Here is a 13,942-nt window from a genome sequence, read left to right on the forward strand (position 1 = left end):
ATTTTTGGGGAAAAATTAAATGGAACAGTATATTTTCAAATTTAATTTGGCTTGAGGCAGCTGCCCTAGAACAGGGAGGAAATTATGATGGTTAAGAAACACTACCACAAGGATTTTGTCATTGAGGAGGATCAATAGTGGCTTCTTCAGGGCTGGAAGAGCCGCATCCTCTTTGCCCACTCAACATGGGTTGCACATGACTAGTCCAGTTCTCGCTGTCAGCATTCCCTCTACAATGGCGGATATATCCCCTTCAAAAAAAATACATATAATAACTTTGTATTCCCATGCAAAAAAAAAAACATATATATTTAACTGTGTGTTGATACGGGGTAACAAGTATTTTTTTTTTCATGTTCTAAAATTAATGTTTCCAAGGATAGTCATGTTGAACAGGTAAAGAAAAATAAAAACGAAGGACGTATATTATTACCTTGTCTGCATTCTCAAAGCAACCTTGGAGTAATCTCCATTTCCATGTCCTATTTGTACTAGGTTATTGGAATCATCACACATTAGGTTGGAGTTATGGACAGGGTATTTGCTCCTGCCTCATGATATGACGAGCAAGAGCAAAGGCTACCACCATTGAATGATTATCAGCATGGCCAACCCAGAGGATTTCTTTTGGGAGGCCCTCCTCAAGGAGAACGAAGCACCATCCCCATCACCTGTCTTCTTTGAACTCCCCCCAACACCCCTCGCCAACAGTGATGGCAGTACAGATCCCTCGTCATTGTTGGACAACCAACTTCTCTCCTACGTCTCTCGTATGCTCATGGAGGATGAGATGGGTTCTTCTGCTGCTGTCACCAACTTGCAGTGTGTCAACGGGGGCAGCACAGAGGAGGCCAACAATATGTTGCCGGGCAGTGAAGTGGTTAGGGCGTTCTTGAAGGGCATGGAAGAGGCCAGCAAGTTGCTGCCTAGAAACAACAGCTTCAGAATGCTGGAGACGGTGGATCAAGTATCAAGTCATGGTCATTGTAGGGGAGGAAAGAAGAAAAACCATGACAGGGATGAGCAGCAGCTGGAGGAGGAACTGGGGAGGAGCAGTAAATTAGCTGCCATGACGAATGCAGGGACGGAGGAGGCTGGTGCTCGCGAGTTGCTGGACGAACTGATGCTGCACTCGCACGAGACATGCATCAAAGACATGGAGAAGCTGCGCATCGACATGGACAATGAGGCAGATAAGACCATCAAAAAGAAGGGCAAGAAAGGCAGTAGTAGCAAGGTGGTGGACTTACGGATGCTGCTGATCCAGTGTGCACAGGCCATGGCGACAGACAACCAGCAATCTGCAGGCGAGCTGCTGAAGAAGATCAAGCAGCACGCTTTGGCGACAGGCGACGCCATGCAGCGAGTGGCTCACTACTTCGCCAAGGGGCTTGAGGCACGGCTAGCTGGCAGCGGGAAGCATCTGTATCAGAATCATGTGCGCATGTCGTTGGTGGAGTACCTCAAGGTGTACAAGCTCTACATGGCAGCCTGCTGCTTCAAGAAGGTGGCGCTCATGTTTGCTGCCATGACAATCATGCAAGCTGTGCAAGGGAAGAAGAGGCTGCACATAGTTGATTATGGCATACGCTGTGGGCTGCACTGGCCAGACCTGTTCCGCCGGCTGGGGAGCAGGGAAGACGGGCCGCCAGAGGTGAGGATCACCATCGTTGACATCCCCCAGCCTGGGTTTCGTCCATTTCAGCGTATTGAGGCGGCAGGGCATTGCCTGAGCAGCTGTGCCAATGAGTTCCGCGTGCCATTCAGATTCCAAGCTGTTGTAGCAGCAAAGTGGGAGACGGTTGGTGCCGAGGACCTGCACATCGAGCCTGATGAGGTGCTTGTGGTGAATGACCTCTGGAGTTTCAGTGCTCTGATGGACGAGAGTGTCTTCTGCGATGGGCCAAACCCCAGGGATGTTGCCCTCCGTAACATCAGCAAGATGCAGCCAGACGTGTTCATCCAAGGCATCATCAATGGTAGCTATGGTGCCTCCTTCCTGTCACGCTTTCGTGGAGCGCTCTTGTATTACTCGGCTCTGTTTGACATGCTGGACGCCACCACCCCAAGGGAGAGTGGGCTGCGGCTGGCGCTGGAGCAGAACGTTCTGGGGCCTTATGCCCTCAACGCCATCGCCTGTGAGGGTGCAGACCTGGTGGAGCGCCCTGAGAAGTACAGACAGTGGCAGGCCAGGAACCACCGTGCAGGCATGCAGCAGCTGAAACTGAGACCAGATATCGTTGATACAATCAGGGAAGAGGTGAACAAGTACCACCACAAGGACTTTCTGCTGGGAGAGGACGGGCAGTGGCTGCTGCAGGGATGGATGGGGCGAGTCCTCTTTGCTCACTCCGCATGGGTGCCACAACAACAAGACAATTCCTCCGGATGACTGGTTTTTTTTTCTTTTCTTCTTTTTCTGCATAAAAAATGCAAGTTAGTAGACTTATCTTTGGACATGAAAAGTGCATCGTGTGCACAGAATGTTACAGCGATTTGCATTTTAGCAGCCTGGCAAGTTTCTTTAATTATGAACGTGCTAGTATTGTCAACATGTAGAGCAAGGACACCTAGAGTAATACTTACCAGTACTAGAAGTACTTTGATTGCTCCAGTTGCAACATGGCCTGTTTATTTTCCTTGTAACAGCCATCAGCCGTATAATACGCCAACAAGGAGGAGAAGGTGGGTAATGAATCCAAGCCAAGCATGGAAAACATCAAACCCTGTTCTCAGCAAAACTAAAACACCACCATGCTATCAATCACCAGGAAAATTGTTGGGTATGAATGGGTTGAAGGAATTGATGCCTCCATCCTTTTCCGTCCTCTTCGGCCTTACCAAGAGCATCACAAGAAAATGCAAATTAGAAAAATGAATAATACTGGAATAGTGCTGCTGCATATTATGGTTGTATTCTGCACTTGCCTGGATTTTGCCTCTACAGACTGCAGTCTACAGACATTATGTGTTGAGTCCTTTCAACTTGAAGAATTGACTGAGAACAGTAACATAGTTCAGGGTGAAGTTGTTAAGTTTCCTTGCACCTGCCCTTTTTACAATGATTTGACATCTGCACATATTTATCTGTCAAACAGCATGGATTGAATTTGCAAATTGCCTTTGCATTATGAGAATATACAATACCCAGGTCACAGGCTACATCATTCACTATGTTACATGGTCCTCAGCTACATCATTCAATCAGATAAGACTGGTGTAGTTTTGGCTGCTTCCTTGTATCAATGCAATAGAGTCCTCTGTTCTCCATCAAATTATATTTAATGATCATTGCTTCTTTAGATAGGACAAGGGAAGAAGTGGCTCCAAAACCAAGATTTGCAGATTGTTAAGGATCAAAGAAACATTGAGGAATGGAAGGGCCAAGCCATCAGTACCACAAGGTACCAGTGCTCCTAGCCTATCAGATTAAAATTCTATACTATTATTGTGCTAATACAACAGGATTCCAGGGTATACAATTCCTCAGCGGTACTGATAAACCAGCACAATTGTTAGTAAAGACATGGTTTCCAAGTTCATAGTAGAAAGTCAATTACCAGTTATCACAACAATCCTCCTAGTAGAAATTCTGAACATCTGATCACCTTCTCAACATGGCATGAGTCGATACTATTGTAAACAAATTAATCAATTTGAATGTCGGTCTCGCTGTTTGGCCATCCGCGTGACACAAAGCGGTCTTGCTCCATCACCTCATGACACCGTGCGAGACCGTCCACGTCGTCATGCCCTCGTCATTTTTGCGCGACGGTTCAGTGATATCGACGGTATATTTGTGCCAAAAAAATATTGCATCTCGGATATTTTTGGGGAAAAATAAATGAAACAATATATTTTCAAATTTAATTCGGGTTGAGGCAGCTGCCCTTGAACAGGGAGAAAGTTATGATGGTCAAGAACCACTACCACAGATTTTGTCATTGAGGAGGATCAATAGTGGCTTCTTCAGGGCTGGAAGGGCCGCATCCTCTTTGCCCACTCAACATGGGTAGCACATGACTAGTCCAGTTCTCCCTGTCAGCATTCCCTCTACAATGGCGGATATATCCCCTTCAAAAAAATATACATATAATAACTTTGTATTCCCATGCAGAAAAAACATATATATTTAACAGTGTGTTGATACGGAGTAACAAGTATTTTTTTTCATGTTCTAAAATTAATGTTTTCCAAGGATAGTCATGTTGAACAGGTAAAGAAAAATAAAAACAAAGGACGTATATTATTACCTTGTCTGCATTCTCAAAGCAATCTTGGAGTCATCTTCATTTCCATGTCCTGTTTGTACTAGGTTATTGGAATCATCACACACTAGGTTGGAGTTATAGACAGGGTATTTGCTGCTGTCTCATGATATGGCGAGCAAGAGCAAAGGCTACCACCATTGAATGATTATCAGCATGGCCAACCCAGAGGATTTCTTTTGGGAGGCCCTCCTCAAGGAGAACGAAGCACCATCCCCACCACCTGTCTTCTTTGACCTCCCCGCAACACCCCTCTCCAACAGTGATGGCACAGATCCCTCATCATTGGACAACCAACTTCTCTCCTACGTCTCTCGTATGCTCATGGAGGATGAGATGGGTTCTTCTGCTGCTATCACCAACTTGCAGTGTGTCAACAGGGGCAGCACAGAGGAGGCCAACAATATGTTGCCGGGCAGTGAAGTGGTTAGGGCGTTCTCGAAGGGCATGGGAGAGGCCAGCAAGTTGTTGCCCAGAAACAACAGCTTCAGAACGCTGGAGACGGTGGATCAAGTATCAAGTGATGGTCATTGTAGGGGACGAAAGAAGAAAAACCATGACAGGGACGAGCAGCAGCTGGAGGAGGAACTGGGGAGGAGCAGTAAATTAGCTGCCTTGACGATTGCAGGGACACAGGAGGCTGGTGCTCGCGAGTTGCTGGCCGAACTGATGCTGCACGCACACGAGACATGCATCAAAGACATGGAGAAGCTGCGTATCGACATGGACAATGAGGCAGAGAAGAAGATCAACAAGAAGGACAAGAAAGGCAGTAGTAGCAAGGTGGTGGACTTACGGTTGCTGCTGATCCAGTGTGCACAGGCCACGGCGACAGACAACCAGCAATCTGCAGGCGAGCTGCTGAAGAAGATCAAGCAGCACGCTTTGGCAACAGGCGACGCCATGCAGCGAGTGGCTCACTACTTCGCCAAGGGGCTTGAGGCACGGCTAGCTGGCAAAGGGAAGCATCTGTATCAGAATCAGATGCGCATGTCGTTGGTCGAGTACCTCAAGGTGTACAAGCTCTACATGGCAGCCTGCTGCTTCACGAAGGTGGCACTCATGTTTGCTGCCATGACAATCATGCAAGCTGTGCAAGGGAAGAAGAGGCTGCACATAGTTGATTACGGCCCGCGCTGTGGGCTGCACTGGCCAGACCTGCTCCGCCGGCTGGGAAGCAGGGAAGACGGGCCGCCGGAGGTGAGGATCACCATCGTTGACATCCTCCAGCCGGCGTTTCGTCCATTTCAGCGTATTGAGGAGGCAGGGCATTGCCTGAGCAGCTGTGCCAATGAGTTTCGTGTGCCATTCAGATTCCAAGCTGTTGCAGCAGCAAAGTGGGAGACAGTTGGTGCCGAGGACCTGCACATCGAGCCTGATGAGGTGCTTGTGGTGAATGACCTCTTGAGTTTCAGTGCTCTGATGGACGAGAGCGTCTTCAGCGACGGGCCAAACCCCAGGGATGTTGCCCTCCGTAACATCAGCAAGATGCAGCCAGACGTGTTCATCCAAGGCATCACCAATGATAGCTATGGTGCCTCCTTCCTGTCACGCTTCCGTGCAGTGCTCTTGTATTACTCGGCTCTGTTTGACATACTGGACGCGACCACCCCAAGGGATAGTGGGCTGCGGCTGGCGCTGGAGCAGAACCTTCTGGGGCCTTACGCCCTCAACGCCATCGCCTGTGAGGGTGCAGACCTGGTGGAGCGCCCTGAGAAGTACAAACAGTGGCAGGCCAGGAACCACCGTGCAGGCATGCAGCAGCTGAAACTGAGACCAGATATCGTTGATACAATCAGGGACGAGGTGAACAAGTACCACCACAAGGACTTTCTGCTGGGAGAGGACGGGCAGTGGCTGCTGCAGGGATGGATGGGACGAATCCTCTTTGCTCACTCCGCATGGGTGCGCCAATCACAAGACACTTCCTCCGGATGACTGTTTGGTTTCTTTCTTTTCTTCTTTTTCTGCATAAAAAATGCAAGTTAGTAGACTTATCTTTGGACATGAAAAGTGCATCACTCTTCTTGTGTGCACAGAATGCTACAGTGATTTGCATTTTAACAGCCAGGCAAGTTTCTTTAATTATAAACGTGTTAGTATTGTCAACATGTAGAGCATGGACACCTAGAGTAATACTTACACGTACTTCTAGTACTTTGATTGCTCCAGTTGCAACATGGCCTGTTTATTTTTCCTTGTAAGAGCCATCAGCTGTATAATATGCCAAAAAGGAGGAGAAGGTGGGTGATGTATCCAAGCCAAGCATGGAAAACATCAAACCCTGTTCTCAGCAAAATTAAAACACCACCATGCTATCAATCACCAGGAAAATTGTTGGGTATGAATGGGTTGAAGGAATTGATGCCTCCATCCTTTTCCGTCTTCTTCGGCCTTACCAAGAGCACCACAAGAAAATGCAAATTAGAAAAATGAATAATACTGGAATAGTGTTGCTGCATATTATGGTTCTATTCTGCACTTGCCTGGATTTTGCCTCTACAGACTGCAGTCTACAGACATTATGTGTTGAGTCCTTTCAACTTGAAGAATTGACTGAGTACAGTAACATAGTTCAGGGTGAAGTTGTTAAGTTGCCTTGCACCTGCCCTTTTTACAAAGATTTGACATCTGCACATATTTATCTGTCAAACAGCATGGATTGAATTTGCAAATTGCCTTTGCATTATGAGCATATACAATACCCAGGTCACAGGCTGCATCATTCACTATGTTACATGGTCCTCAGCTACATCATTCAATCAGATAAGACTGGTGTAGTTTTGGCTGCTGCCTTGTATCAATGCAATAGAGTCCTCTGTTCTCCCATCAAATTATATCTAATGATCATTGTTTCTTTTGATAGGACGAGGGAAGAAGTGGCTCCAAAACCAAGATTTGCAGATTGTTAAGGATCAAAGAAACATTGAGGAATGGAAGAGCCAAGGCATCAGTACCACAAGGCATCACTGCTCCTAGCCTATCAGATGAAAATTCTATACTATTCTTGTGCTAATACAACAGGATTCCTGGGAATACAATTCCTCAGCGGTACTGATAAACCAGCACAATTGTTACTAAGGACGTGGTTTCCAAGTTCATAGTAGAAAGTCATTTACCAGTTATCATAACAATCCTCCTCATAGAAATTCTGAACATCTGATCACCTTCTCAACATGGCATGAGTCGATACTACTGTAAACAAATAAGTTCCCCTTGTCAGGTGCAGTAGAACTCCTGAACACCCTTGCTTGCGACAGTTGCATCGGTAAACAATATGCAATGGAATCCTTGCGAATATATAATCTAACACCTGAAAATTAAAGAAGAAACAAAGAGGAAGGGGATAAAGAATAGGTCAACATGTGACATCAATTAGTGTATGACTATTTCACTGGCAGGTTGTTTACAGGGTTTAGAAAGCAACAGGCCAGTTGGGTGTTGAGTCTAGTGAGTGTTGATGCTAATGTGCAGAAAATAGGTAGAAAGCAAACAAATATAAAGCCGCTGACACGCAAGTTGAATAGGGATGGAATTTGATGATTATAAAAAAATTCTCTTAGAAAACATAGTGTAGATATAACACTGTGGCAGCATTTTTGTCATCTTTTCTATGTGGCATTTGCTTAAAAGATCCTGGAACTACACTGTCTCATATCACACAGAATTGTATGCAAAATGACCATAGGGCATGCATGCACGTTCTCTAGTAATTACCAGGCCATCATTGCTTTGGTAACTCTTCCTCACCAAACCACCTTGGGGGATCATAACCATGACCACCTGTTTGTTGGAAAAGAAATTTAATAGATATGATATGATGCAGGTGCAGACTGCGACTGTCAAAGAAATCAAAAGAACTATGAACCAACGAAAAACCTACATACCAAGAGGATTACAATGGCATAGACGCCAAGCTGTCAAGATTGTACCCTTTGCAACGCCGTATTTTTTGTATGCTTGCATAGAGTACTGGCTGCAAGTTGGCACATAACGGCAGCTTGAGGGTAGTAAGGGCGATATTTCTCCTGTTCACATAAAGGAGAGCAAGCTATAGAGATATAGTTGATATCAAAAGGCAAGGGCGCAAGGCCAATGATTGCTGCACATAAATACAAGATGAAAACAGTAAGAATGAACTTACTTTTGTAAAATTTTAGCATGGATAGTGCCACGTTGACTCCCAAGTCATTGACTTCCTCTTCTTAAAATCAAATAAAGCACAAAATGCACTCATATCAATCAGTTCTATAGTTTTACTCAGAAAAAAAACACAAGTTTGTCTTCCATTAAAATAAAGCCCAATCTGCAATCTCCTAATCCCACAATGAATTGCTTAGACTTAGTCCTTTACTTAAGTACGAGATACATGGATTGGGAAATTTGCGCCATAATATTCCATGTAGCCTATGTACATTTTGCTAAACTGAGTTCTGTGATGACTCATTATGAACTTCTGCAGCACATTTTGCAGGCATTATGCACAGCCATTCGCAGTGTGTGAAAGCTCAAAACTTAGACACACTATTGTACCTTGAAAGTAAATGTGGTGTGCAATGTACAGCCTAGAAAGGACATAAATACTTCTACTTATTAAAAAAAAGAATTGAAATAGTAGTCCCTCATGTAAGATACATCAAAAGTTTATAACCACCTCAAGATCTGAGCCTGGGTATAAGAAATTTCACTCAAGAATAAAAAAACTGTAAAATAAAACATTTGACCGCTCCTACAATTTGCCAATCTCCAGTTACCATTAGACTAACCTTCATCAGCAGCTCAGTAGACCCGCATCGTTGGGATCCTTCTCTTGTTTTGGTAGGGAACACCGAAGGAAACTATAAATGAAAAACCAAGAAAAATAAAGAGGTGGGAGAACTCCAGTCTGTTGATGCAAGGAATGCAGGAATACACAAACAGAGAGGGTAGCGGAGGAGAACAAAAAAGATGAGGCATAATGATGAAAGAACACACAAAGTTGTTTAAACACAGTGAAATTATATGGCACTAGATAGATCATCAACTACAATTTCCTACATATATATAAGCAGGTCAGCAACGTCCCAATTAATGTTTACAGGCATCTATTGCAACTGACGGATTGTCAGTGTTGCTTCACAAAGTAATAAACCAAATTAATCAGCAACGTGCATGTGTGTGCATACTGCTAGACACAATTGGCCAATAAGGTAGCAAAGACGAGTATATAGGGGTAGTCCGGTAGATATAACAATTAGCTCGCTCACTGAATTCTTCTGTTCTTCCCATGCATCATCTTGTACTACAAGCTAATTCCATTGTCAGTTGGTTAAATATGGAGTAGTGGATAGCTAATTAGACAACATGGATATTACTAGATCAAAGACCAAGTTATCATACATATGCATGCGTTGGCTGGCTCGCCGGATGGATGGATCTAGTTTGATCTCTAGCTACTTGTTCAGAAATCAGAAGAAGGCAGCTGCTCCCGCCTATGCCGCCCGCCAACTCCAGTACCCCCGCGCCTCCCTACAGACCCGCCGCCTCCCCGTGCTGCCCCATATCTCCCCGGACCCTACGCAACCTCGACTACCACAAGCCCCAGCCCACGGCGGCGGCGCCGGCGCCGGCGCCACACCCAGTGATCGATGCATTCCTCCCCGAGTCGGCTAGGAGCGAGAGGGGGAGGGAGACTCACGTGTGGTTCCGGCGAGAGGCCGCACAGGCGAGAGAAGGGCGGAGGCGGCCATGCCCCCGATGTCCGGTGGTCGGAGATTTTTCACAGATTTCTTCTTCTCTCTGATTTTTTTTTTTCAAAAGAGGAGTGACTGAACTGGATAAGATCGAACGTCCCTAGCTATTTGCTACTCCTTCGACATATATTTGACCGTTCGTCTTATTTAAAAACTTTTATGAAATATATAAAACTATATGTATAGATGAAAGTATATTTAACAATAAATTAAATAATAGAAAAAGAATTAATAATTACTTAAATTTTTTAATAAGACAAATGGTCAAACATGTTTAAAAAAGTTAACGGCGTCGAATATTTAAAAATAGAAGGAGTAATATACTATATAATATATTTTCCAACTACCCATATATTTCTATCAATTTTTTGAAGAGCTATATATTTGCAGTGATTTTAAGCAGATGTTTGTTCGATTTAAGTGTAGCTACCCATATATTCCTCTGCATAGAAAGAATCACATGAGACATACTCCCTCCATTTCAGGTTATAAGACGTTTTAACTTCTTTTAAGTTTGACTAAGTTTATAAATATAGTAATATTTATAATACTAAATTAGTTTCATCAAATCAATAATTGAATATATTTTCATAATAAATTTGTCTTGAGTTGAAAATGTTAGTACTTTTTTTCTACAAATTTGGTCAAACTTAAAGCAGTACCAAAGTCAAAACGTCTTATAACCTAAAACGGATAGAGTATATAGCTAAAAGAAAGCGAATTGACCTTATCTTCTCACCAAATAGAAAAGGAAAGAAAGATAGAACCCGCCACACTCGTTGTTTCAGGTGTCGCGGCGGTGCCGGAGGTGTGGCTGATGGGCGGCGCAGGGTGAAGCGATGTGGCATGGGTGGATGGGCGATGCGGCTCGGGTGGCCTGGCTGACGCGGGCGACCATAGCTGCATACACAACGACTACGACAATGGTCGACGACTTCCGGATGGGCGTTTTGGCATTCCTCTCTCCTGGATGGCTATTTTCACCAGGATTGTTTAGGCTCATTGTAGCATTTGTTCGAAAAAGTCTCTTAATATAGGCCAGATCTGATTCGTCTCCCTCAATCGTAAAACCAGCTTTATTGACTCCTCTAACTATTGATATCGTTTAAAACGCCTCCCTTGGCTATTTCCAGAGCGGTTTTCACTGATGTGACATCCACGTGGCAGCCAGGTCATCACATCAAGTAAAAATATAAAGTGGGGCCCACATGTCATCCCCTCTCTCTTCCCTTCTTCCTCTACCCCTCTCTCCCCGTATCAATCTTCTTTGGTCTTCGCAACAGCGGGCGGCATCAGGGGATGGGGGCGGGGGAGGAACTCGAGGGAGCTGGATGACATCGAACAAGCTAAGGTGTCCCTCTCTCCGGTAGCATCGATATTATATTCTCATATTCCCCACACTCACGAGCGGTCGGCCACTTCCCTACACCTAGAGACAAGTTCTCCATTGGATTCTCCACTACTACGGAAACGATTTTCTACACGAGGACCCCAATAGGTTGCAGTCGGATTGTAATTGGTCGCGTCTGCAATAATTGACCTTCATTTTAGCGTGCGGTTCCTTAAGACGCCCACATGTAAAAATCTATTTTTGCATGTGAGCCTCTTAAGGAACCGATTGCAATGAGCCTATTTTCATATGCGGGCCTCTTAAGTGGTCCGCATGTGAAACTATCCCCTCTCCTCCAAAGATTTTTTTCTCCGCTCCTCTTTCTTTTCCCTCTTAGCAACTTCAAATTTTTTTCCACCTCCTATCCTCTCTCTCTTCCTCTCCTCTCCTCTCTTGATACTATTTTCACCTCCTCCTTCCTTCTTTCTTTCTCTTCTCTCCTCTCCTCCGAGCGGCCGGGAGCAGGCGGTGGCCAGCTCGACGACCTCGGGTGGCTGTCGACGACAACAAGGAGGCAGCCGGGAGCGGCTACGGCCAGGAGTTGCTGCAGTGGGCAAGAGGCTCCTCCACCACCGGGCAGGAGGCGTGGCACTGACGTATCTGGCACCCCCTCTCCCTCCCGCGTGGATCCGGCTACTGCTCCGCCCCTACACACGTGGATCCGGTGGTGGCGGGGCGGATCTGGCACAGGCGATAACGAGAGTGGCGGCGGTGGCGGTGGCTGACGGCGGGAGTAGCGGCAGTGGCTGCGGCGACCTCGGTGGCGGCAGGCAAGGGCAATGGCTACGACGACTTTGGTGGTGGCGGCTACGACGACCTCGGTGGTGGTGGCCTCAACCTCAGACGGCTGGCAAGCGTGGAGCCGCCGCTGGCGAAGGAGTGGGGAGTGGCGGGGCTAGGTTTTTTCTTTTTGGAATATTTTTCACGATTTTTTGTTGTCGCATGAGGTCGGCTTAAGCGCTTGCATGCGCAAAATCGTATTTTTACATGTGGTTGCGCTGGCCGTATGCAAAAGTCCGATTTTCGCAAAATCTTTGGGTGTAGGTGGGCTGCCCGTCAACATGCAAAGTTCGATTTTGGCTGCAAACCGAATTCTGTAGTAGTGCGCGATTCAGCGGTTCGGTGATGCCGCCAGTATGGCGGATGCTCTCTGCTCGGCTAGAACTAGTGAGCGTACGTACTCCTCTCTTCATGCGTCTTCGAGGATTATGGGTCCGTGTCCAGTGGCATCTGCAGCAAGCAGTCCTTGCCTGTCATGTCGGTCTTCCTCGTGCTCATAAGCATCAGTGATCATCTCTAGCTTGATGCATGCGGATATTGGATCGCGTAGATATATATGTACAGGACGGATGGAGTATGTCAATGTCAGGAGCTCGATCGTCCGGCATAGCCAAAGCTCGCCGGAGTATGGCCGGTGATCCATCGATCCTGGCCTTGTACAAGCAAGGGTCAAGGGGGCTGATGCTGAACCTTGTCTTCGACGGCATGCATTCGAACTCGAGCGGCCGGCGGCGATGGGACATGCAAGCAGCTAGCAGCAGGTGCACATGGACCCCGAGGCATCTTCCTGATGCTGGTGGCCAACGTAAATACTGAAAAAGATCGATACGGGAGCTACGGAGATGGCAGAGAAAGAAATGGAGATATAGGGGATGACAGATGGGCCCCACACCCTATTATTTACTCCTTCCTCCCTAAAATATAATAACTTTTAGCCCTTAATCAATCACAATCCTCCACCATTCACTTTTCCCACATACCTCCACTACTCATCCAATCACAACCCTCCACCACTCACTTCAACCTATTTTCTTAATAACCGCGCCCAACTCTAAAACTTCTTATATTCTGGAACGGATGGAGTATTTTTTTTATGATGACTGCGCTGCCACGTCAGCTTAAACCGCCTTAAAAACTGCCAAAGGAGTCATTTTAAACAGTTTTAATAGTTGGAGAGGGTTTGATACACCCGGTTTTGCGGTTGAGGGATATGAATGAGATTCAACGTATACTTGAGGGAGTCAATCAAACTTTTTCTGCATTACTTTTCTTTGGAACTGGGCTGGGCCAAGAGCTTATGGCCCAACCTTTGGAAAACTGATGCATGATAAAAGATAAGAATAAGTCCACTTTAACTCCCTTATATATAGTTCCAATCTATTTTATATCCCTAAACCGCAACATCATATATCTTAAGCCCCCAGCTATTGAAACCGATATAATTTGGCTCCCTAAGTGGTTTTAGAGGGCTGTTTCGCTGATGTGGCGCTTTTGACCCAGTCTAACTGGCTGACTCATCAGGTGGGACCCACGTGTCAGTGTCACATTTTCTTCATCCTTCCCCTTTTTCTCTCATTCTTTCTCCCCACTTCTTTCTTACTTTCTACTACCACGGTGATGCCATAGGCACGACATCGCACGGCTTGCTGCACTCATCACCGCCTTGTTTCCCTTGCCGAGATCTACAAGTGAGGAGGCGAGGATGGTCAACCATGGCTGTCGTCTGAGCACCAGCTTCTTTGCTGCCCACTCTGTTATCTAGGCCGATTGAC

At 45.9% G+C, this 13,942-nt stretch overlaps 2 protein-coding genes and 1 pseudogene across 2 annotated transcripts; 2 read left to right on the plus strand and 1 right to left on the minus strand.

The window, feature by feature from the left end:
• The first annotated feature begins 604 nt into the window (after positions 1-604).
• On the plus strand, positions 605-2,424 carry LOC127755889 (scarecrow-like protein 9). The gene has a single exon (XM_052281501.1). It carries the CDS (start codon positions 605-607, stop codon positions 2,390-2,392), a length of 1,788 nt encoding a protein of 595 aa, XP_052137461.1. The 3' UTR covers positions 2,393-2,424.
• A 2,000-nt stretch (positions 2,425-4,424) lies between these two features.
• LOC127755890 (scarecrow-like protein 34) lies at positions 4,425-6,400 on the plus strand. The gene has a single exon (XM_052281502.1). The coding sequence runs from the start codon at positions 4,425-4,427 to the stop codon at positions 6,204-6,206; it is 1,782 nt and encodes a 593-aa protein (XP_052137462.1). The 3' UTR covers positions 6,207-6,400.
• A 354-nt stretch (positions 6,401-6,754) lies between these two features.
• Positions 6,755-10,087, minus strand: LOC127755369 (UPF0161 protein At3g09310-like; annotated as a pseudogene).
• Positions 10,088-13,942: the final 3,855 nt, after the last annotated feature.

This window comes from Oryza glaberrima, chromosome 11, assembly GCF_000147395.1.
Source record: "Oryza glaberrima chromosome 11, OglaRS2, whole genome shotgun sequence".
NCBI lineage: Eukaryota > Viridiplantae > Streptophyta > Magnoliopsida > Poales > Poaceae > Oryza > Oryza glaberrima.

Coding starts and splice junctions, on each gene's coding strand:
- LOC127755889 (XM_052281501.1), top strand. CDS start 605: ATGGCCAACCCAGAGGATTTCTTTTGGGAGGCCCTCCTCAAGGAGAAC.
- LOC127755890 (XM_052281502.1), top strand. CDS start 4,425: ATGGCCAACCCAGAGGATTTCTTTTGGGAGGCCCTCCTCAAGGAGAAC.